Source organism: Physeter macrocephalus, chromosome 18, assembly GCF_002837175.3.
Source record: "Physeter macrocephalus isolate SW-GA chromosome 18, ASM283717v5, whole genome shotgun sequence".
In the NCBI taxonomy this organism is placed as follows: Eukaryota; Metazoa; Chordata; class Mammalia; order Artiodactyla; family Physeteridae; genus Physeter; species Physeter macrocephalus.
In genome coordinates, this window is record NC_041231.1 from 23,575,755 (window position 1) to 23,597,897 (window position 22,143).

General features: G+C 42.9%; 1 protein-coding gene across 10 annotated transcripts in view; it reads left to right on the forward strand.

Moving 5' to 3' along the window:
* The window catches only part of FOXP1 (forkhead box P1), a 610,819-nt gene that overhangs the window by 406,464 nt on the left and 182,212 nt on the right, over positions 1 to 22,143 (forward strand). For 6 of the 10 annotated variants that reach the window (XR_008615677.1, XM_028479451.2, XM_028479453.2 and 3 more), the window contains exon 1: positions 8,842 to 9,108. The exons of 3 other annotated variants lie outside the window; for them this stretch is intronic. Coding sequence is in view for 6 of the 7 variants with exons in the window: in XM_028479451.2 (XP_028335252.1) it covers positions 8,857 to 9,108 (252 nt within the window). In the remaining variant the exon portion in view is untranslated. Of the gene's footprint in view, positions 1 to 8,841; positions 9,109 to 14,643; positions 14,818 to 22,143 lie in introns of those variants that run through there. One more of the 10 variants, XM_028479454.2, reaches the window with a different exon arrangement.

Genomic DNA, 22,143 nt, shown 5'->3' on the forward strand with positions numbered 1-22,143 from the left:
ACAAAAAGAAGAAGTAGCATTCCTTTTTAATTTGGTGAAAGCTATTCCTAGTAACGTTTTATAAGATCATTTTCTTTTCAGGGTGTGTTTTATTTCCTTTCCATCTCTTTCAGGAAAGAGAAAGTGTTTTTTATTGGATATTTTTGTTGCAGTCCTTGTTTCCATTATTTTTGCCAAAATTCATGGGAGTTCACTTTCCGTTTAAATGCCTGAAACATTCCTTGAAGAATCTGCATTTTGGGACAACTAGGAAAAAAGCTATGTAAATTGGTTTAAGGAAGAAAAATAGCTGTTACTCTAGTCAGCTTAACCACTCACTTTTTGCTTTGCTTTATAATTTTGGAGGCAAATAACTTCAAGTGTAATGGGCCGGGAGTGGGCAGGGGGCATGAGTTTGAAGTTCAAAGGAAGTTGGGTGTTTGTTGTATGATAAAGCGTATCTTAGTTTTCAAGTGAAGGGAGTGAGTAAGCTTTATTCCTTTAAAGAAAGAAACGGTCAGTAGATTTGTTAGGAGAAAATACAAAGCAGATTCCTAAAAAAATGTACGCTCTCTTGTGAAGTAGTTTTGGCTAAAAGATGTTGGTGAGAACCATTTCCCAGTTTACAAATAGACTGACTATGTCTGTATCAATGTGTTAGTTTGGGGGCATTCGTGGGAATCCCTGTTAGGCAGTTTCTGTTCTGATGGTATCCACTGTTTTTTAGCAAAGTGTGGTCTTTCCTACTTGAGAGTCAGCTCTCCTTTGATTACCTTAAATTCAGTATTTGCAGTATGTCGGCGGCATCCAAGTGTTTTTCTCATCCTTATATGGAACAAAACGCATTCGAGAGGGGCTACTCTTTCCCTTTGAGCCAGGCCTATAGATTTATCTGGGGTGGGTCTGACGGGATGGGAGTTCGCGTTCGTCTGTGTGGAATTTAAAAACAGACTCACGTTTGACGGTCAGACATCAGGCCCTTGATCCTCTCCCAGTCGCCATGGTGAGGAAGAGGGAGCCCTTTCTCACTGCTATCTGTGGGCCACCGCTAGAACATTTCTATTGTCTTGGGAGAAGATTTGAAGAACTGGTGAGAAATGGGCAAGTGTGTGGCTTCTGTGAAAATTCTGCTGCTCCAAAGCGTGGGACCTGTTTGTTTTGGCTGGCCTCTGTAGAACGCTCATATTTATGTAGAAAGCTCATATTTAGTATTTAACTTGGAATTTTACACATGTGAATGATGAAGGAAACAGAACGCAGGATTTCACTGTTATTCGCGTGTTTCCCACTTCTTCTGAAATGTGAGGAAACCTAGAGGAGACCCGTTTTAAGATGATCACCCCATGCTTGGCCACCGGAGTCTGTAACCAGTCAGATTCCTTGACAGTGCTGCGGAGGTTGGGTTCTAAACAGCCACCACGTTTGCTGCTATGCAAAAGAGTTAATACAAATGTTCATTGCTAGAGGAAAGCTTATATACAGTAGTCTGTTTGTCCTGTGTTTCAACCACCTGAGTCACAGCCAAAAAAGCAATTGTCTACTGCATATTTCAAACAGATGCTGAGGGGTAGCAAGGGTGACTAGAATTCACAGCAATAAAATCCCGCTCTCCAAGTTCCCTTGAAGGAAGTGAACTCATAAAATTTTTGCTGCCGACTTATTTGTCCAGGCCTTTGAAGTATTTAACATTAATTTAGCCTACAAATCATTGGCACCTCCATTTTTCATTGAAGTATCAGGGCCTGTTAAAGACAGACCCTGGGTGTGCCTGGAACAAAAAAAGATTCTGGAAGGATATCTACTCATTTAACTGTTATTCAAGCACATTGTTTTCATTGAAGCCAAACTTATGGACATCCAAAGTTCTTTAACTCAGAAAGTATTTTTTTTTTTTGAGTTTGTATTTGTTGGTGTGTTTGATCATAAAAAGCACCATGTAGATGGGCCACCAACTTGCTTTTCTTTCTGTTTCTTTCCGTTGCATTGATACATCTTCTAACAAGGAAAGGCGGACTGATGGGGCTTGGAAGACTGATGGCCGTAGTAACTGGCATAATAAACGCTACCAGGAAAATTTTAGGAAATGTGAAAAATAATCAGGGAGGGATCTACGCCAAAGTGAAGTATCCTGTAACTAGAATATTAGTAAACAAAGTCTCATACCATATTCAACTCGGGATTCTGATTGATTAACCTGAGTAGGTAAAGGGGCACAGTTATCTGCAGGAAGCTTCGGGGGTTCTTTTCCATCTATTGGTGAGTAGCCATGGATGGCTTAGAAATTGCTTATTTCCTAAGCTTTCTAAAATAGCTTCAAAACTTTGAAATGACTTTTTTTTTCCAGTTTTTATTTTACAACGGAGAATAGTTGATTAACAATGTTGTGTTAGTTTCAGGTGTACAGCAAAGTGATTCAGTTATACATATACAGGTATCTATTCTTTTTCAAATTCCTTTCCCATTTAGCTTGTTACATAATATTGAGCAGAATTTCCTGTGCTATACAGTAGCTCCTTGTTGGTTATCCATTTTACATATAGCCGTGTGTACATATACAGGTATCTATTCTTTTTCAAATTCTTTTCCCATTTAGCTTGTTACATAATATTGAGCAGAATTTCCTGTGCTATACAGTAGCTCCTTGTTGGTTATCCATTTTACATATAGCCGTGTGTACATGAGAAATGCCTTTTTTTTTTTTTTAAAGAGCTCAGAAGAGACCTCAGAGAAGAAAGGAATTAAGAAACGAATGGATCAGATAAAGCTTGCAGATGCCAAAACACGTGGCCCTTTAATTTCCATCTGACAGTTTGAGAACTTAGGGAAGGCTCTTCCGTCTCAAGTAGTTCCTGCATACACACGTCACCATCCGAACGCCCCATTGGATTTTCATCACAACATGTATCATTCGCTGAAATTATCCTAGAGAGATGTGCTTATACTTTGTCTTTTGCTTAAATTTCTGTGAACGTACATCCAACAAGATGACGACTCTCTCACGTTCTTTCGCTACATCTCTGCACTTGGCACGTAATACGAACTCGGTAAATCTAACCAGAATGGACAGTTATTCCAAAAATCTCAACGATCTTAACGTGAGACATCTTAATGGGAATGGCTCCTCCTTCAGTTAGAATAGAACTTCTGAAAAGATCATATTGATAATGCTTCTTTTGAAAGAGATATAAAGGCAAAGGCTGTGGGAAGAAATGGTTAATCAGAATTCCAGGCTAGTATTTTGGCCAGATTTCAGTTAGCTGAGTATCTCTTATACCCTATAATTTAGTATACAGTTTCAGCTTTTCCAAATAATGGCTTGCTAATGGTAAATGTTGTTTAACTTTCCAATTCAGGAGAGCTACCTGTTCAGCAGAATTTTTAAAATTTCCTAAGTAATGATTGAAACCAGGTTTAAAAAGCACTTAAGGTATATTTGACCGACTATTTAGCGTCTCCTTGGATGGGCCTGTGGCTGTCAGTCTTCTTGAATCTAAACATAAACTGCAGGTAGGGATTTTTCTAAATTGGTCCAAAACTACAACTTGTCTTCACTTTAACAAGCTTTTCCCATCTGGGTAAATCATGCATCTTTTTTTTTGGTTTGTTTCTCTGATCTGAAATGTTGACTCAGTTTCTCTCCTGTGCCTTCAATTATAGGTGCTCATAACTGTAGATTTTTAACAGCTGTGAAGTAATTCTTAGAGCCTTCCCATTCCCTCCTGTGATGTCAGATGCTATTTTTTAAGTCACACTGAAACTATCCTAACCACTAAGAGGTATCTCTAGCCACTGCCCTTGTTAGTTGCACTCATCAAAACTTGATTTTTCTCCCTAAAGCACGACTCTGATCGCTTGAATCTATTGCTGCCTAATTTCCTATGAAATTGAGTGTGAACTCCTTAGCTTGTTTTGTAGGGAATGTGATAGATTAAAAACGGCCACGCGTGTTCTTGGCCGCTCTTGTCATCAAGAGATGGAGTCTCAGTCCCTCTCACATTTACTTCGGGCATCCTTTTCACTTGCTTTGGCCAATAAAATGCAGCGGAAGTGACGTTGTGCCAGTTCCAGGCTTGGCAGCTTCCTCCTTAGTTCTCTTGGGACACACTTGCCGTGTCGGGGTGCTCAGGCTATCCTGCTGGATGGTGAGAGACCACTTTTGGGGGAAGAGAACTGAGATACCCACATCTTGGAGGGCCAGATCAGCTCCCAGCTGAATGCAGTTGCACAAGTGACCCCCCCCCCACGAGCTCCCCGCCGAATAAGAACCACCCAGCTGAACCCAGCCAATCCCCAGAATTTTAGAAAAAAATGTTATCTTAAGCTTCCTGAGTTTTATAGTGGTTTGCTACAGAGCAATAACTAAGTGAAACAGGTACCTTAAAAACCAGGCCTCAGTTTCCCCTTCCTTTCTTATTCTGTGTTTCCTTAGACCTTTCTCAAATGTCAGCCGAGCTCGACTCAGAAGCCCACATAAAAGAGTAATGTTTCCCTCTGCTTATGCTTCATCTTCCACCTGGACCATCTTTACACCCTGCTGTTTTCAACCTGTCACATTTCTGAAGCTTAGTCATCTCCCTCTCTTGTCTTCCTTCCCCAAGGCCCCCATGACTCAGTGACACGTGACCTCTCTTGGACCTCTGTAGTCCCAGCTGCGTTGGCCTGGGGTTCAGGGGGGAGATGACTTAACTATTTGGACGAGTCACATTCTCTATGTGGGCCTTAGTTTCCACATCTGTGAAATTGCTTGTCTGATTTCTCAAGCCTCTTTCATTCAGCCTCTTGTATCCTAGAACAGAGCTGCCCAATAGAATGTTCTGCGGTGGTGAAAATGTTCATTTATCTGTGTTCTTCCGCGCAGTGGCCAGTATAGCTGTCGGGCACTTGAAATGTGCTTAGTGCAACTGAGGAACTGAATTTTTAATTGCAATTAATTGCAATTACTTTGAATTTAATTAGCCCCAGGTAGCTCGCGGCTACCATTTAGAACGGTACCTTTCCAGAACCCTATGGAATTGAAGTGAAAATATCTATTTTTCACGTAATGCCAGCAAAGGTTCAGCACTTGGTTTTCACAAGAGCATCAGAACTTGCTCTTTGGGATTACTTTTCAGGACTGCAGATACAAATGGCCCAGTGGCTGGATGTTTCCCCAGTGTCTGACCTCCTCCTCCTTAGCTTAAATTTTACTTGGTTTGTAGAGTTGAGCCCACTCTTCCCTAGGAGTGTAAATCATCCCCTGCTTTTCATCACAACCCAAGCAAAGACCAACACCCTGATGTGGAGTTGCAGTTTTTCACAAAACCCCAGTGGGCCCAACGTGGGAAACAACCCCCACGGACACGGTGGTGTCAATTGAAAACCAGCCGGGTGGCAGGCACAGCATAGTGCACTGGGAATTGAAGCTGCCTTCGGCCCTTTGGATGATTGGGGACACAGTAGAGATATTGTGAAATTACCTTTTTTATTGGTTCGTGAGCCTTCTGCCATAAAGGCATCTTCTGGAAGGAAGTGAAGAGGATCCCGGAATTCAGCTTGAATTTAGGACGTGCCCTCGGCAGTTCTACCATCAATCTGTAATTTAGCAGAATGGGACCCGAGAGCATCTTCCATTTGGGCTATTTTCCCATCTAAGCATCATGATGTTAATTAGGGCTTCTTTGCTCTTGCTTATGGTTACTGGCATTTATTGCATTATAAATAATGTCACTGGTGAGCCCATTCAGTGGATCTTGCTAGATCTTGCTTTTTTTCAACCCCCCAACGGGGTGGGCAATGGAATATTAGTAAAGCCTTATCACATTTATGAACCAACAATTGAAATATCATAAAAGAGGACTACTGAACGTCCTTGGTCTCAACTCCACCTCCGTGGCCCTAATTAAGACCTTCTTAGAGTCAAGGCAAATGGGTTGTTTGGGTGAAAAGCTCTCTGTAGAATTTCTTTCCTGCAGCATTCGCCAACCTAGTCAGGTCCAGTCAAGAACTCACTCCTGGGACTTCCCTGGTGGTCCAGTGGTTAAGACTCCACACTTCCACTGCAGGGGCACAGGTTCAATCCCTGGCTAGGGGACTAAGATCCCGCATGCCATGTGGCGTGGTGAAAAAAAAAAAAAAAAGAACTCACTCCTGTGTTTCACCAAATTCATTTGCTCTCTTCTGCCGCAGTTTAAGACAATTTCCTCTGTCCTCTCTGGTTAGAGAAGATAACTTGTAGGCAACTCCTTTATAATAACCTGTCATAGACTTGAAGGCGGTTACTTAAGTTGCCCCTTAGCCTTCTCTTTTTCAGGCTAAACCATCATAACCCTTTTAACCTTTCCCTGGAGCTTCCATTTTCCATCCTCTTAATCATTTTACTTGCCCTTCTCTGGATTTTCTCCAACCTTTTACGGTTTTCTAAAAACATGGCATCAGAAAGGAGATCCTTTATATCTTGTTCCCAGTTTCCCCTGATGCTTTTGATGCATCCAGTAGACTTTTAATGTTTATAAGTACACTTCAACTCTTTGTTTCTACGTGCATGCTAACCTTTCCCGGCTTAACATATTTGGATTTGTGATAACAATTTTACTTTTTTTTTTTTTAGAGTGTGGCCTATGGGCTGACAGAAAAATTCAGAGGCCCGGTGACTTTTTTTTTGCAATCCTGTGTTTCTGTATTTTAGATTGGGAGTCCTTTTTATACTTGATTCTCTTATTTATTTATTTTTAATTATCTTTTATTGAGATATAATTGGCATATGACATTAAATTAGTTTCACTTGCACAACACGATTCAGTATTTGTATATATTACAAAATGATCATCACAGTAAGTCTAGTTAACATCCATCCCCTCACATAGTTATAGATTTTTTTTTTCTAGTGATGAGTACTTTTAAGATCTGCTCTCTCAGCAACTTTCAAATATCTAGTAGAGTATTATTTACTATAGTCGCCGTGTTCTACGTTACATCCCCAGGACTTACTTATTTTAAAACTGGAAGTTTATATCTTTTGACCTCCTTCACCCACTTTGCCCACCGCAACTCCCATCTCCGGTAACCACCAATCTGTTCTCTGTATCTTTTAGTTCATTTTCCCCTTATACTATTTATATGGTATTATTTTGTAGAAAGACTATGTCTGCATTGCCTGTACTGTGTATGAGCAGCTGTGGTTCAGAGTGTGTGGGGGGCAGTGAAAGGGGCTTGTGCGTTGATTACTAAGCAGCCCAGGGTCGCTGCTCGGTGTTTAAGCTGTTCACACACGTGTTGGTGTGAATGGCTCAGAAGGAACAGTCCAGGGGACCCCTTGATTGCACCTGAACTTGTCTTCCCTGTGCATTCTCTAATATATCACTCACTTTTAAGTCTTCCTAGCAAGCTCAGGCCCTGCAGTCACTGCTTTTATTCATTTCTCTACCGTCTGATTATCCGCTTCCTACTGTAGAACGGAAGCTTTGTGAGGACAGGGAGTTTGTCTGTCTTCCTAACGCACCTTTGCATCACCAGCACGTAGCTAGCAGTCATCTCTCGACGGAAGGCAGGAATGAAGGGACACCTGGCTACTAGAAAATTTCAGTTCTTGTCTTCATAATGCCACCGGTTTGCTGTGTGACATTGCTTAATGTTAATACCCTTAATTTTGCTGGTATTTGTTTCCTCTCCTTTTGAATGAATAGCTTAAAGGATGTGTTCAGAACTTTCCGAAGTCTTTTCAACTTTACCCCTTAACTACTATGTTCAGATTCAATGATTTGGCTTGATTTCTACCCTTTTGGGGTGTATAGGTGAGTGGGTAGTAGGTCTATTTGTATTTAAGAGCCATCTATTTCAGGGGTAAACTTTTTCATGCTGCCTTATTTTTTCAATATTTTGATATTATTTTGTTCCTGAGGCCAGAGGACTATTTTTTTTTAAAGGTACTTGGAATTTGGAGGTATTCAGGATTTTTAAGTCCTTTCTGTGTTACACTAGTGCCTATCCCCATCTTCTCAGCAACCTTTTTGGCTTATGTTCCAACACTCCAAAACTAATTTGAAAATCTATACCCCTTTAGTTGATTCTCTAACATTCTTCTGAGCGCTCAGCAAACCAGAGTCAGATCCAGACCTGAAGCCATTTGGTTTCATTAGCCGAAGATGGCATCCTCTGATCTGTCCCTCTGCATTGGAAGTGTATGCTCATCTACAGTTTTGTGCTCTTCTCATCCCACCCCAAACCAGGCGGTCTTTCTTCTTTCTAGTCCTTGAAGCTGGCTTTTGCCTGGTCAGCTCATGGTCAAGACCTCCACGTGTCCCTGCCCTTCCGAACCTCTCCCTGGCCCAGTGTGGCAGCCAAGACCAGTCTTTGCCCAGATGCGCTGACGTGAGCAGCTCAGGAGGCCCGCCCTCCTTCCCGTCCTTCCCGACCTCCTTGCTGTACAGAGAAGCATATCAGCATCATACAGACTCTGCCTCCCTCTTGGCCCATTTCATAAATTCTAGATGTTAAACTAGCCTGGAGGCCCTAAAATCAAATTTCTTTGAATGGTATTAAATTACCAGTTATGCTTTGGCCTCTGCTCATGACATGAGAGCCTATCCTGCATTTTCCCCTCCACCAGGACAAGGCCAGGTTCCCAGCAGCTCCCCGGACATTCCGTGCCTTTGCACACGCTAGCCTCCTTCCCTGAAATCTCCTTGAATTCGCCCTCTTTCCTTGCTCTTTTTCCCCAGGCTCAGTTGGCTTCCTTTCCTCCTACTCATTGCACCCCTTCCTGAAGCACCAACCCCACTGGATGGTGGTAGATGATGGACTTGTCCACCCTAAGGCCTTGGAAGCTCCAGCTGTGTTTTTTCCTTTCTGTGCCCAGCGCTGGACGCTTAGGAGGAGCTGAGTGAATGGAGGAGGAAAGGGATGGAGAAAGGAAAGCAGGAAGGAGACCCATCCGTCACTTCCACAGCCTTGGACAACAGGATCCCATTATCCATTCGGCCTTCTCTTGAAAACTTCTCATTTTTTCTGGAGCTGCCTCCCTTTTTCCTTGCTATGTTTTGCTCTCCAAGATCACTCAGTCGTTCAGCAGTCCTCCCGGTCCCTCTCGCGGTGAAATGTTCATCTCTGGCCGTGTGCCTCCTGCAGAAGAGACTGCCGTCAGCCAGCGAATCAGTGAGCACCCCTGCTGAGCCCCACCTCACCAAAGGAACTCATGGCCAAGCTATTTTTATTTAGCGAATCAGGACTTGTTTTCATGGATTGTCCACAAGTACAGGAAAAAAAAAAAAAAAAATCACCCATTTGCTTCATAGTTACCTGCTTGGCGGGGCTATCTTATCTGTGTCACTTCTGTTTCACACGTGCATTTCCCTGACATCAGGCAAGAACGTGTGCCTGGAGTTGGGCGGACTGTACCACCCTGCTTGCGGCCGGAAGCTTCTGCACTAGAGGTGAAAATAGCGAGTCTTTGCAGCTAAGGACGTGAGTGTTAAATTGTAGTTGAGAAAATGAGGCGATGGCTTGAGTCCTCCCTAAAGCCCAGGTCTGCCAGGTGAAGACTTAGTGGCACCAGTGATTTCTTTCTGTATTGTTTAGCATGAGCTGTCATTGCAGGGAGCTCTGAGGGCTGTGCTGTTCAGTATGGCGGCCCCTGGTCCCATGTGGCCATTGAGCATGTGAAGTGAGATGCACTGTACGTGGACAACACCCTCCAGATTTGAAAGATTTAGTGTTTTTTTAAAAATGCAAAATATATCTCATTGAGAAGTTTATGTGGATTTCATGTGGAAGTGATAGTATTTTAGAAATAAGGGTTAAGTATATTTAACGTTACTAAATCCGCCCGTTTTATTTTACTTTTTCAGCGTGGCCACTAGAAAACTTAAAATGACGTATGTGGCTCGCGTTCTGTTTCTCTTGGACAGTTGTATACTAGACATTTCAGCATAAGATTGCATTTCAAACTGAACCCAAGCACTTGCTTTAGTTTATCTGGATTTTCCAGGTATGTTTGCTTCTCATACTGAGGGTTACCTTTAAGAATACATGTCATGGTAAAGGCATGGGCTTTGGACTCACATGGACCTGAGTTCCAATCCCAGCTCTCTCTTTGTGGCCTGTATACCAGCCTCTGGAACCCTCTGAGTCTCAGGTGGGTCAGCCGTATACACGGAAGAATACCCATCTAAACCCACTGTGGTTCGGCGTGGGATAATGCAGTGATCTTCTAGTAATACTAGGAGACTTTTGCGAGTATAATTGAATAATTGTATTTTCCCCAAGTTAACAAAATCAAAGTCTCTCTTTTAAAATTTTATTGCAAATAATAAAAAAAGAAAAAAACAGAAAACAACAAGAAAACCCACCCCTTGGCGCCAGTTACGGTATGTCTGCCAGCTCCTAGTAATGGAATTGTGATAGCTAATGTTCCCTGAGAGCTACACGCCAGCCAGTGTGCTTTCCAGAAATTGTTTTACTTGATCCTCAAAACAACTCCTGAAGGAAAGTCCTTTTATTGTCTCCGTGTAGTAGATGCCTCACTGAGGCACAGCCAGGTGACGTGACTTGCCCAAGGTCACACAGCTGGTACGGGGTCAACGGGCCACTGAGCCCAGGAGGTCTGACTCCAGGGCCACAGTCTTTGATTCTACCCAGTATTGTCCACCAAGTGAATAGAGGACAGAACGAAAGAACCAGGAGCAAACGGATGCTCACGGGAAATATGCTTTCCATGGACACCTACTCTCGTGATTTTAGAGCAGGCACCTAACACTTTTTTCCCTTAGCGTGTTTTTCCTAGTCTGTACAGCGGGCTTAAATCTATCGTGGTTTTAGAGCTTTCCTCAAAGAACACATGGATTCCCAGGCCCATTACAGTCTGAGGCGGGCTTAAGCAATTCCGAGGTAGAATCATATGGGGGAAGAATAGATTGCATGGTATCTAGACTGTGATGAATCTTTTGTTCTTGAGGGCCTTGTCTCAGATGTACACGGTCATTACAGCACCTAGTAATGCTGTGTCCCACATGTATTCAGTAGGGACCCCATAAATGTTATTTATTAATGTTTATTGCAGGGCTTCTGAAAACACACCTTTAGAAAGCAAAGCATCCAATACATGAAAATTACTGTCATTCATTCCATGAAATCGTCTGACCTGTGATGTGGATGTGCCCTCTCATCGTGTATGATTGTGTCTTAAGATAGTTACCTTTCATTAGAGCAGAGCTCTGAGTGGTTTTAATTCCACGATGCTGGAATCCTCCTCTTTACCTGAACGTGACACACCTAGGCCCCAGCAGACACGACCTGGTCATTCCATGATGTGTATCTTTCTTTGTTCTCCCGTTGTTTAAACAAGAGGATTGGAAGACAGTGGCGTAGTATTTTCTTTTCAAGTAAGATTCTAATCCCGGGGCGGGTAGTCTGTGATCAAAGCTCAGAGCCTCCAACTCATTTGGAAAGTTGAGATGTGCTTATGTGCTTGGTGCAGGGGCTGGACTCGTTAGGAGGAAATATCTGCAGACTTGGAAAAGTCCCTGGAGAAGATTTAATTCAAAATAAAAGTTTGGATTGACGAGAGCTGAAATAAGACTTTGCGTTGACAACCTTCTACTGACTTCACTACTTCTCCCCATCCTGCCGGCGCATTCGCTGGTCTGAGCTCTGGTCTGGAGAGGCCTGGAGGAGCTCGGTGGGTTGGGATACACAGGTGCATGGCAGGCACCTTCAGCAAGTGCACCGCAATTGCCAGGTACACCTCTGTGCCTTTAACTGGTTGTTAAACAGAAAGCAGGATGTGCTTATCTGACTAGTGACTCCAGTTGTAAACACTCGGGCACGAAGTTCAGCATTCTGGTTTTAGGTGGGCCGGCAAGGGACTGGGGAGGTGATTACCTGGGAACGCCGCTCCTGGCAGGTGGGAAGGGAGGGAGAGGGGCAGCTTGCCATGGCCTTACTGAGTTGTTAGACAAAGCCTGCAAGTACGTCAGCACCACGAAGGAAGCTCAGAGCCTTTCCACTGCACCCTTCTTGTTGTGCAGATGGGTAAACTGAGGCCCAGTGAACAGGACTGTGTGTTTGAATACTTGCCAGAGTTAACACATATCATTATCGATAACACGCGGGGCACTTGGTGAAATACTTTTGTTTGTTCTCTCATTTAATATCTGGACGGTTCTGTGTGGTAGGTACTAATGTCCTGCCCATTTTTCAGATGAGGAGACAAGAGTCTCAGACAGTTGAGTTACTTCCTCAAGGCCATAGAACTAGGAAGTTCCAGAGCTGGGGTGTAGGAGCTGGTGTGTCTTTCACAGCCACTGCTGTCCCCGCCACATGCCCAGGGCTGCCTCAAGAAGGTGGTCCCAGGCATTGCTCAGCCTGACTCTTGTGGAACCCTGTCATCTACTGTGAGAGATGGCGTGTGTGTGTGTGTGTGTGTGTGTGTATTAGTTTTCTGTTGCTGTGTAACAAAACACCATGAACTTGGCAGCTTAAAACTACATGTATTTATTATCTCACAGCTTCCACGGAGTCCAGACCTAGCTTAACTGGGTGCTCTGCTCAGCATCTCACACATCTGTGATGAAGATATCAGCAGGGCCTAATGTCCTCTGAGGCTCAGGGTCCTCTTACAAGATCACTCGTTGTCTGGAATTCAGAGAATTCAATTCATTGCAGTTGTAGGACTGAGGCCTTGGGCTTCTAAAGTCCGCCCACCACTCCGTGCCTTGTGGCCTCCCCACAGCATGGCAGCTTGCTTCTTCCAGGCCAGCAGAAGAATCTCTTTGTCCTCAGGTAGAGCCTCGTTCCTTCTTTTAAAGAGCTCCCCTGATTAGGCCAGGCCCACCAAGGAAGCTCTCCTGATGATGTCAGAGTTAACCGCTGAGGGACTTCCATTGCATCTACAGAACCCTTTTGCCCTACAGCCTAGTCAAGGGAGTGATAATCCCTCGTACCCACAGGTCCGGCCCACGCTCACGGGGAGGCTGTCTTTACAAAGGGACATCTTAGACACTGTTACGAAGGCTTGTCCTTCAGCTTCCTGGAGGGAAAGGGAGAAGGAGGCAGGAGTAAATGAACTGCGGGATTGCCATGGTACAGCAGTATGTGGAGGACAGCAGAGAAGCAGTATCTAGGAGCACGTGGGCTTGGCAGCCCTACGATCAGAGCCCGCCTCTGCCGTTTCCTAGGCATGGGACTGTAAAAGGTTCTTTAGGCTCTCTGTGCCTCACTTTCCCCATCTGTACACGGCAGGGAATGGTACTTCCTAGCACTTCGTGATGACACACGAAATACTCAGCTGTCAGTAGAGCTCGGCACGTGGTGATTACTTGTCGAAAGCGTTAGTGTGTTTGGTGTCTCCTGTCTGAAGATCACAGGGACACAGAAACAGAAGGGTAGAGTTACTTGGTTTCCATGGCGTTGCTGGAAGCATGTGCCTTCGGGCTGGCATGTGTGAGGTCCCACTGTTAGTGGGACCGGAGCCGTGGAGGAGAGCATGGTTTGTCACGAAGCAACCTGCTCGCCTGCGGAAAGAGAGTCGGAGTGACGTAGTAGAAAGAAGAATATCCTGGACAGTTCTAGGACCAACTTTACTAATAATTCTCTTCTTGGGCCCTCACCCACTTCTTCGGACCCCAAGTTCCTTGTCTGTGAAATAGGCCCTTGGAGAAAGGTAGGTCCTGGGATTGGCAGGCTCTCTAAGGAGCCTGCTGGGTGTTTCGTTTTGTTTTGTTTTCTAATTGGCGTATAGTTCCTTTACACTGCTGTGTCAGTTTCTGCTGTACAGCAAAGTGAATCAGCCATATGTGTACGTATATTCCCTGTTTTTTGGGTTTCCACCTGCTGGGTTTAAATGTCATAATTCTACTGGCCGTCTTTCTGTACAAGATATGACCCCAAAGTAAGTCTGTTTCGTTAGCTCTGTCCGAAAAATAAGACTGTATAGGCGTACATCCCCTTCTGGAAATACACTAATGGGAATTCATTTTTTTGGGCTACTGGGCTTTACGCCTGTGTCTTTCTTCCCAGTGCGTTGGTGGCTGTGTCACTGCCCTTGAAATCTGCCTTTGTGTCGTCTTCCCGGTGGTCACCTTTACAGCCCCCTTAATATGAAAGCGGGAGGGGACAAACTTAGTGGCCTTTCAGTCTTTGGGCGGGTGGGCAGAGATGAGCAGAATTCAGAAACTCCTTGGCCTGTCCCCTTACTCACAATCCTGCCTCCACCCAACCTTGTTCCCACCTTGAACTAAGCAACCTTCCTACAACGTTCTGAATTCTGACGCATGCTCTAATACCTGCCAATTTAATTTCTGTTGGTCGGAGTTAGAGTCTTAACAGAAGAAAGGCAATAGAATACAGCATTAATAATGTCCACTTAACGGCATGTACCTTGCGAGGGCTTGGATACATGAGTTAATCCCACATCCAAATGTGTTCCCTAAGTAGTATTCCCATTTGACAGTTGAGGATACTGAGGCTCGAATAAGTTAAATAACTTGTCCAGTGGTACACAGTAACAGATGATTCAGCAGGGATTTGGACCCACATGGACCTGCCAAAGTCTGTGCTCTCAGCCAGCAAGGCAAACAGCTGGAACACTGTCAGTGATTTTAAGCCTTGGAGCCTGCTCTTGACCCCCCATCATGCCTGCCTCGTCTCTCTTCAATATCCCACATAATTCAGAATCCAGGAAAACTCCCAAAAGCTGTGGTTGAGAAGATGGAAGCAATGCAGCTAGCTTCAGAGGGCCGTATCTCGGGAGATACAGAAAGCGGAGAAAAGGGTCTCTCGTTGGTGTCAGCAACAGCCCCACGCCAAGTTCTCAACATTGAGCTGGAGGAAAACTCTATTACAAATGATACGTCTAATCTGCTTGCGGTAAAGACTCATAACTGGAAAATAAGCATGGGACAGTTCTTCGTTTGAGTGTAAACTTAACTCATTAATTTAAATTACAGTGCTTTTTGAACAAAGAGGGGAAGCTATAATAATAGTAATAAGTAATGGTCTTTGTAGAAAATGTAACGAGACGGTAGAAATTTTGTGCTATGGGAAGTTGGAGGATGTACTCATAGTTAAGGATTAATTTTCACTCAGAGAGATCAAAAAGGTCTCGATGAGTAAGATGAGTATCGAGTTTCAGGGTGGTTGTATTTTTTTCTCCTCCTGCCAGACTGTCTGAAACTTATCTCAAGTATCATGGTAAAAAGAGAAGTGGCGGGTAGACACAAAAATGTAATAGATATATTTTGGGGATGGAATATGCACTGCTTTTCTAAGTGCATATCAGAAGGAGAATTTATTCCAGTTGAGTAGGTTTAATGATATAATTTTACCATATTAAATCGTAATTGCTCTTTAAAAGAAAATAGAGATGCATGCGCTGCCATTGCCGGGCTGTCCCACTCCATCCAAATAGCATCCTCCCCAGTACTTGTTGATGTCACCTTATCTGACACCAGAGCCTGTCTGTGGCTTTCCTTTGGAAATTTGGGTGAGGGGAGGGGAAGGGAAGGGAAGGAAAAATCGTCTGAGAAATAGGAGGGTCTGCATCAGGCACTTGCCATGGTTTTGGAAAAATCCTTTCCTGCTATTAAGCTCCTAAGCTGAAGCTTACATACAAGTAGATGGCACCTCTGACTATCTGGAACCACATTATTTCTTAAAATTAGATCATATATCAAGATGATTGGGATACCCGAATTAGTTAGGGACTAAATAATTTCCAGTGTTACGGATGTTGATAGTCATTTGAGGAAATACTCATGATTGCTTTTGTAGCTAAATGATTTCCAATCTCACTGCATTCCCTTCTCTCCACCCTCGCTCTCCCCTCCAAAAAAAGGAGAGGAGGAAATGATTGCATATTTGGGTGAAAACAGAATGAGAATCCCAATAATACTTTTAGTCTTAACAGAACCTGGTTTTACATCATGAACTGAATTCAGTGGAGGCCTAGCTCATATATGGATTTACCACATGTACCTGAGAGTATGAACTTCCATGTCTCTTTTTTAAAATCGCACTCCCAATAATGCTCAGCTTATCCAACTGATAAAAGGCATAATGTCGTTTTTAAAAACATTTTTTATGATCTTTTAAAAATATAATACTTGACATGTAAAAGAGAATATACCATATTTCATTGAATCTTTTATAAGACCTTTATTTTATATACTAGTAATAATATAAAAATGTGGCCAAGTCAGTTAATCCATAATGCTTTCTTACCTTCTCTCTTTTAAGAGGCATCCCAATTGTGGAGATGTTAAAATGAAAAGAAAAAAAAAAAAACCAGTGCATCTTAGAAGCTATTAAATATGTTATGCAACATACTTGGTAAGTTATAAAGCATAATATGGTAAACATCCATGAATACCCTCACACCCAGTCAATCCAAGATTTGGTCCATTACTCGTAACTTGCATTTCTTCTCGGAGCCCATGCACGTAAGTGACCCTCCTCCTGAATTTTGGGTTCATTATTGCTTTGCTTCTCAAACACAGTTAAACTCTGTTTCCTATTTAACTATACATTTCTCAGGCGTAGAGGCCATCTCTGTTCTCCACCACTGTTGTCTTCGGTGACCGACACAGTACCTGGCCCAGTAGATGTTGTTTAACTCTTTTTTTTTTTTTTTTTTTTGCGGTACGCGGGCCTCTCACTGTTGTGGCCTCTCCCTTTGCGGAGCACAGGCTCCGGACGCGCAGGCTCAGCGGCCATGGCTCACGGGCCCAGCCTCTCCAGGGCACGAACCTGTGTCCCCTGCATCGGCAGGTGGACTCTCAACCACTGCGCCACCAGGGAAGCCCTGTTTAACTCTTATTGACCAAGCGTATAATTGTCTGAGGCATACCCAAATTGGCTCTTCCTTTCAAAGTATGTTTTAAACACCATTGTCTCTAGATCTCTGACAAGCTGAACTGGAAACGAACTTGCCTGCCTTTTGAACTCTCTCAGCAATTTATCTTTACCCCCTGAACTGTACGTATACTCCCTTCTCCTTTCAGTTCTAGCTCTTTCCCCGTCCCTGCCTTCCTGCTGGGTTCGCTCTAGCAGAATGCCTGATCACTGTGGGTTGGTGCCTGACGTAATAATAAAAGATAGCATAGATGAAATTATGTCTGGCACTTAACATGTATTCTCACCAAATTGACCTAAATGATGTTAGCGGTATGACTGTTCCCATTTAACAGTTGAGGAAACTGAGATTTATGCACATAATCACTTAAGCAATAAATATATGTCAGTAAATATATGTCAAGGAAGACAGTGCTGCATCTAAATTATTTTGCCTGAGCATACTTCATTTTTTCTCTGGCGCTCAAGGCTTTATGATCCTTGGGCGTGGGGTTCAGAAATAAAAGGGGAAAAAATTAAAACAAATGAAGTAGATGTAAGTTTTCTTTAAGAGTGAGATTAGCAACTTTTTTTTAATGTTGAGACATCTGTATTTTCTTTCATATTATTTGCCTAATTTTCTCTTGGATTTATTTATTCCCTTATTGATTTATAGAGATTCTTATGTACCATAAAACTTAGACCTGTTTTTCTAGGTTAACTATGATATGCAAATATTTACCCAGTGTTCTGGTGATCTTTTGAATTTGGTGTACTATTTTAGCCATGTTCAATTTTAATATAGTTTTATTTATCAGTTGTCTTGTTATAGATCCTGAGCTTTTTGTTATTATCCTCAGAAATGCATTCCTACTTCTGAGATGACAAGAACATTTCCGTTTTTAAAAAAATATTTAAAAATAAATGCAGATAAGGCTAGGATCATAAAAGAACCTCCGTATCTTAGCACAATCACTTATTCATTCGGTTATTTACTCAACACGTTTATTTAGCCCCTATGGTATACAGAGGTGACTTAAATTAGAAACTATACTTGCTAAGTGCAGTGGGGATCCCAACAGTGCGAACTGATGAGCATTTTCAAAAGATCCCTCGGGCTACCGTACAAGAAGAGATTTTTAGGGGGCAAGAAGGGAAGCCAAGAGAGAGAGGTAGGGCAGCAATGCCCACTTGGAGCCGACCCAGAATTTGGTCAGAAGAAGCAAGGTTCAAAGCAGACTTGTCGGAGTTAGAGCCAGAGCACTGCCGCTGCTGCGGAGACGCTGGCCAATTCAGGCGTCCAGATGAAATGCTACTTTGAACCTGGAGCAGAGCGGGACTTTGTGTGGGGGACTGTTCAAAGGAAAGCTGGACAGGTGGCACCCCTGCTCACTTGGCGCCAGCACGTGGAGGGAGCTCGCGGGTGATGGATGGCTTTACATTGTTCTGAGCACAGCGTGGAGGTGCAGGCGGGCGGGGGATGGGGGGCGGTCCCTGGGGAGCTCAGGGAAGTCTCTGGGTTTTTCTTACATGTTGTCTTCCTCTTAATATCCAGCCAAGGTATTAACTCTGTGTTCCAGCCACGTTTCCACGTAGAAATCTCACTATTGTTCCATATACTGTCACCCACGGTCCTAGTATTTGTATTTTTACACTTTTTAAACTCAAAATGTCTTGAATTTCGGTGAAAATGAGACAGTTACAGTAGTTTGCAAAGCATAGAGAAGGGTGTATTTTTTTTTTAAATATGGAAAGAACGTAACGACATGCAGTTTATTACTGTACTCCTCCCTTTCTCGAAGGTCCATGGACATTTTTTACTCAACCAGTTTTAATTTTTTGCTCCTCATTTTATAAATGAGTCTTTCCCTTGACTTCCCAGTCTTGGGAGAAAACAGTATTTCTCTTGAAAATACAGAGGGTGAATGAGTCCCGTGTGTGTGTTGTCCGCGTGTTGGGTTTCCGAGACAAGTCTCATGAAAAAGACTAGGATTGCTAAGTCATTTTTTAATATAAGGAGGTCCATGTTTGGGCATTGAAATTAATTTCCCTTATCTCGCCATACAAGTAGCCACCCTGGCTTTTTTGATTTATTACCTGGGATGGTTCAGTGGCACTAAAAACAGAGGACGGGAAGACATCACCTTTACGTGCCATCATTAGTCACAGCATTGAAAGCATCGCCCTGAGTGGGCTGCTTTGCACGAGTTCCTGCCATGCCATGAGAACTCCCTGTTCTCGTCCTGTGTGCCGGAGACATTGGGCCCGTCCATTACTTCCAGGCTGCATTTTTTATTTCTTAGTAAATTGTCCCCACCCTAAAATCCTTCTTGTCTTTCCTCCCTAACATAGTATGAAGGAACATTCTAGATTGCAAACATAATCCCTGATTAGAGACAACGTACCGACTAGGAGAAAATATTTTATTTTTATTATTATTTTTTTTAGGTTTTCTTTGGCATATAGTTGATTTATAGTGTTAGTTTCAGTGACGTGTGATTTAGTTATATGTATATCTATATCTTTTTCAGATTCTTTTCCCATATGGGTTATTAGAGTATTGAGTAGAGTTCCCTCCTGTTGCGTAGGTCCTTGTTGATTGTCTACTTTATATACAGTAGTGTGTATATGTTAATCCCAACCTCCTAATTTATCCCCCTCCCACCTTTCCCCTTTGGTAACCATAAGTTTTTTTCTAAGTCTGTGAGTCTGTTTCTGTTTTGTAATTGTAAATAAGTTCATTTGTATCATTTTTTAGATTCCACATATAAGTGATATCGTATGGGATTTATCTTTCTCTGACTTATTTCACTTAGTATGATAATCTCTGGTTGCATCCATGTTGCTACAAATGGCATTATTTCATTCTTTTTTATGGCTGAGTAATATTCCATTGTATCTATGTGCCACATTTTCTTTATCCATCCATCTGTTGATGGATATTTAGGTTGTTTCCATGTCTTGGCTATTGTAAATAGTGCTGAAGTGAACATTGGGGTGCATGTATCCTTTTGGAGTATGGTTTTCTCCAGATATATGTCCTTGCGGATTGCCAGATCATATGGTAGGTCTATTTTTAGTTTTTTAAGGAACCTCCATACTGTTCTCCATAGTGGCTGCACCAATTTACATTCCCACCAACAGTGTAGGCGGGTTCCCTTTCAACTAGGGGAAAATATTTTAAAATCACATCTCCAACCAAAGGCTTGCATACAGAAGATATTATAAAGAGCCCTTAAAATTCTATAGTAAGGAAAAATCAGTTTAAAAAATAGGCAAAAGACTTGAACAAAAATTTCACCAAAGAAGATTTACAGAAAGCATGAAAAGTTGTTCAACAGCATTAGGGAAATGCAAATTATAACTATGGTAAGGGAAAAAAAAACATGATGAGATACCACTACACACCTATTAAAATGGCTAAAATTTTAAAAATCAGGCAATATCAAGTGCCGGCAAGGATATGGAACAAATGAACTCTCATGCATTGCTGATTGGAATGCCGAGTGGGATAGCCACTCTGAAAACCAGTGGGTCGAGTTCTTTAAAAATTAAATATGCTGTTACCATGTGACCCAGTGCTCACTCCTGGGTACTTATCCTAAGGAAAGGAAGGCATATGTCTATAGAAGAGCCTGTATATGAATGTCGTAGAAGCTTTACATATGGTAGCCCCATGCTGGGGAAAAACCCAAATGTCCTTCATTGGGTGCATAGATAGACAAACCCTGGTACCTCCATATAGTAGAATAATCTCCAGGAATAATAAGAGATGTACTATTAATATACCCAGCAACTTAGAAGAATCTCAGGGATATTATGTTGAGTAAAAGAAGCTCAACTCAAAAGATTACATACTATGTGATTCCATTTATATGATGTTTTTGAAAAGACAAAACTACAGTTATTGAGAACAGATCAGTGGTGGCCAAGGGTTCGGGATGGAGGGAGGCTATGAAGGGATAGTACAGGGAAGTTTGGGGGGTGATGGAGCTGTTCTGTATCCTGATCATGGTGGTGATTATATGAGTATATACGTGTGTTAAAATTCATAGTACTATAGACCTCCCACAGCTCAAGAGTCAATTTTACTGTTAGGTTTATTTCTTTTTAATTTACCAAAGTCCCAACTTCTTCCTGTGATCTGCAAGTTCCAGCCTCTCTCTCATGATTCAGCCAGCTCCTTCTGGGCATTCCGGCCCCTCCTGTCAGGCCACAAACGCTCCGAGGTCACTTGTGTCTTCCTGCCTGTGGGCACACTCATCTCTCTGCCCAGGAATCTCCCCCACTCCTTTCTGTGCACCCACCTCACCTGGCTGCTAGGCATCCTTTGCTGCTCAGGCATGGGAACCCCAGCACTCACTCAAGGTGAGCTGCCTCTGCACACCCGCCCCTGAGCATTTGCAAGCCCCCGTCACGGTGCTCACTATGTTGCCCCTAGTGCCTGCTTTGGGAGCTGCCCTGCCCCCTCAGCTGTGAGTTAGGAGAGTGATCTCACCGCTCACTCCTCAGCCCGGTAGAAAGGCGACAACTAAAGCAGTGAGGAAGAGAAGGAAGTCTGTGCCCTGGACTCAAAGACAAAAGTCAGCCTTTATTTTGTTTTACTGTGGCCTTTTTTCCTGGCTGCGCTGGCCTCTGACCCTCTGGCCGAAATTCCTTTCCTCCTCTTGCTCTTTCAGCAGGTGAATCCTCTTTTCTGGCTTTGCCTAAACTACTTGTTAAAAAGCAATAAATCATGGTTTAAAAATCTTGATAGTCTCTTTTTTCCCTTTGAGCAAACGTAAAATTATGCGGCAAAATCATGACTGTGGAGGGGTTTTCTCACCTCTTCCCCAGAGATTAGATGGGGTTTATAGTGTACAATGGAAAGGCATTAGTGGTAAAATCCTTATTATAGATATATTTTTACATATTTACCGAGCCCCATCTTACAAAGTTTTCCACATTCCATTGGGGAGAGAACAGACTTTCTGTTAGGAAAAAAAAAAAAAAAGGTAGGTTCTATTCTGGAATCTATAGCAATAGTAATAATAACAACAACAGTTATATGGTGCATACTAAGTGCCAGACACTGTCTTAAGAAGCAGTTTATATATTATTTCACTTACTCCTCACGGCAACCCTAGGAGATAGTGGTGTTACTTCCCTTTCACACCTGTGAAAAACTCAGAACAGAGTGGTTAAATTGGGGTCTGGAGTGGCACTGGAATTTGAACCCAGGCCTTCTGATTCCACCTTCCAAATGCCTGTGGAACTGATGGAGGAAAAAAAATGCAAGACCTGGTTTTCCTCACCAGGGACGCAGGCTGACCTCTTCTCAATTCTCTCTTGGATTCTCTCCTGGAAGGTATCTCCACCCCTCAT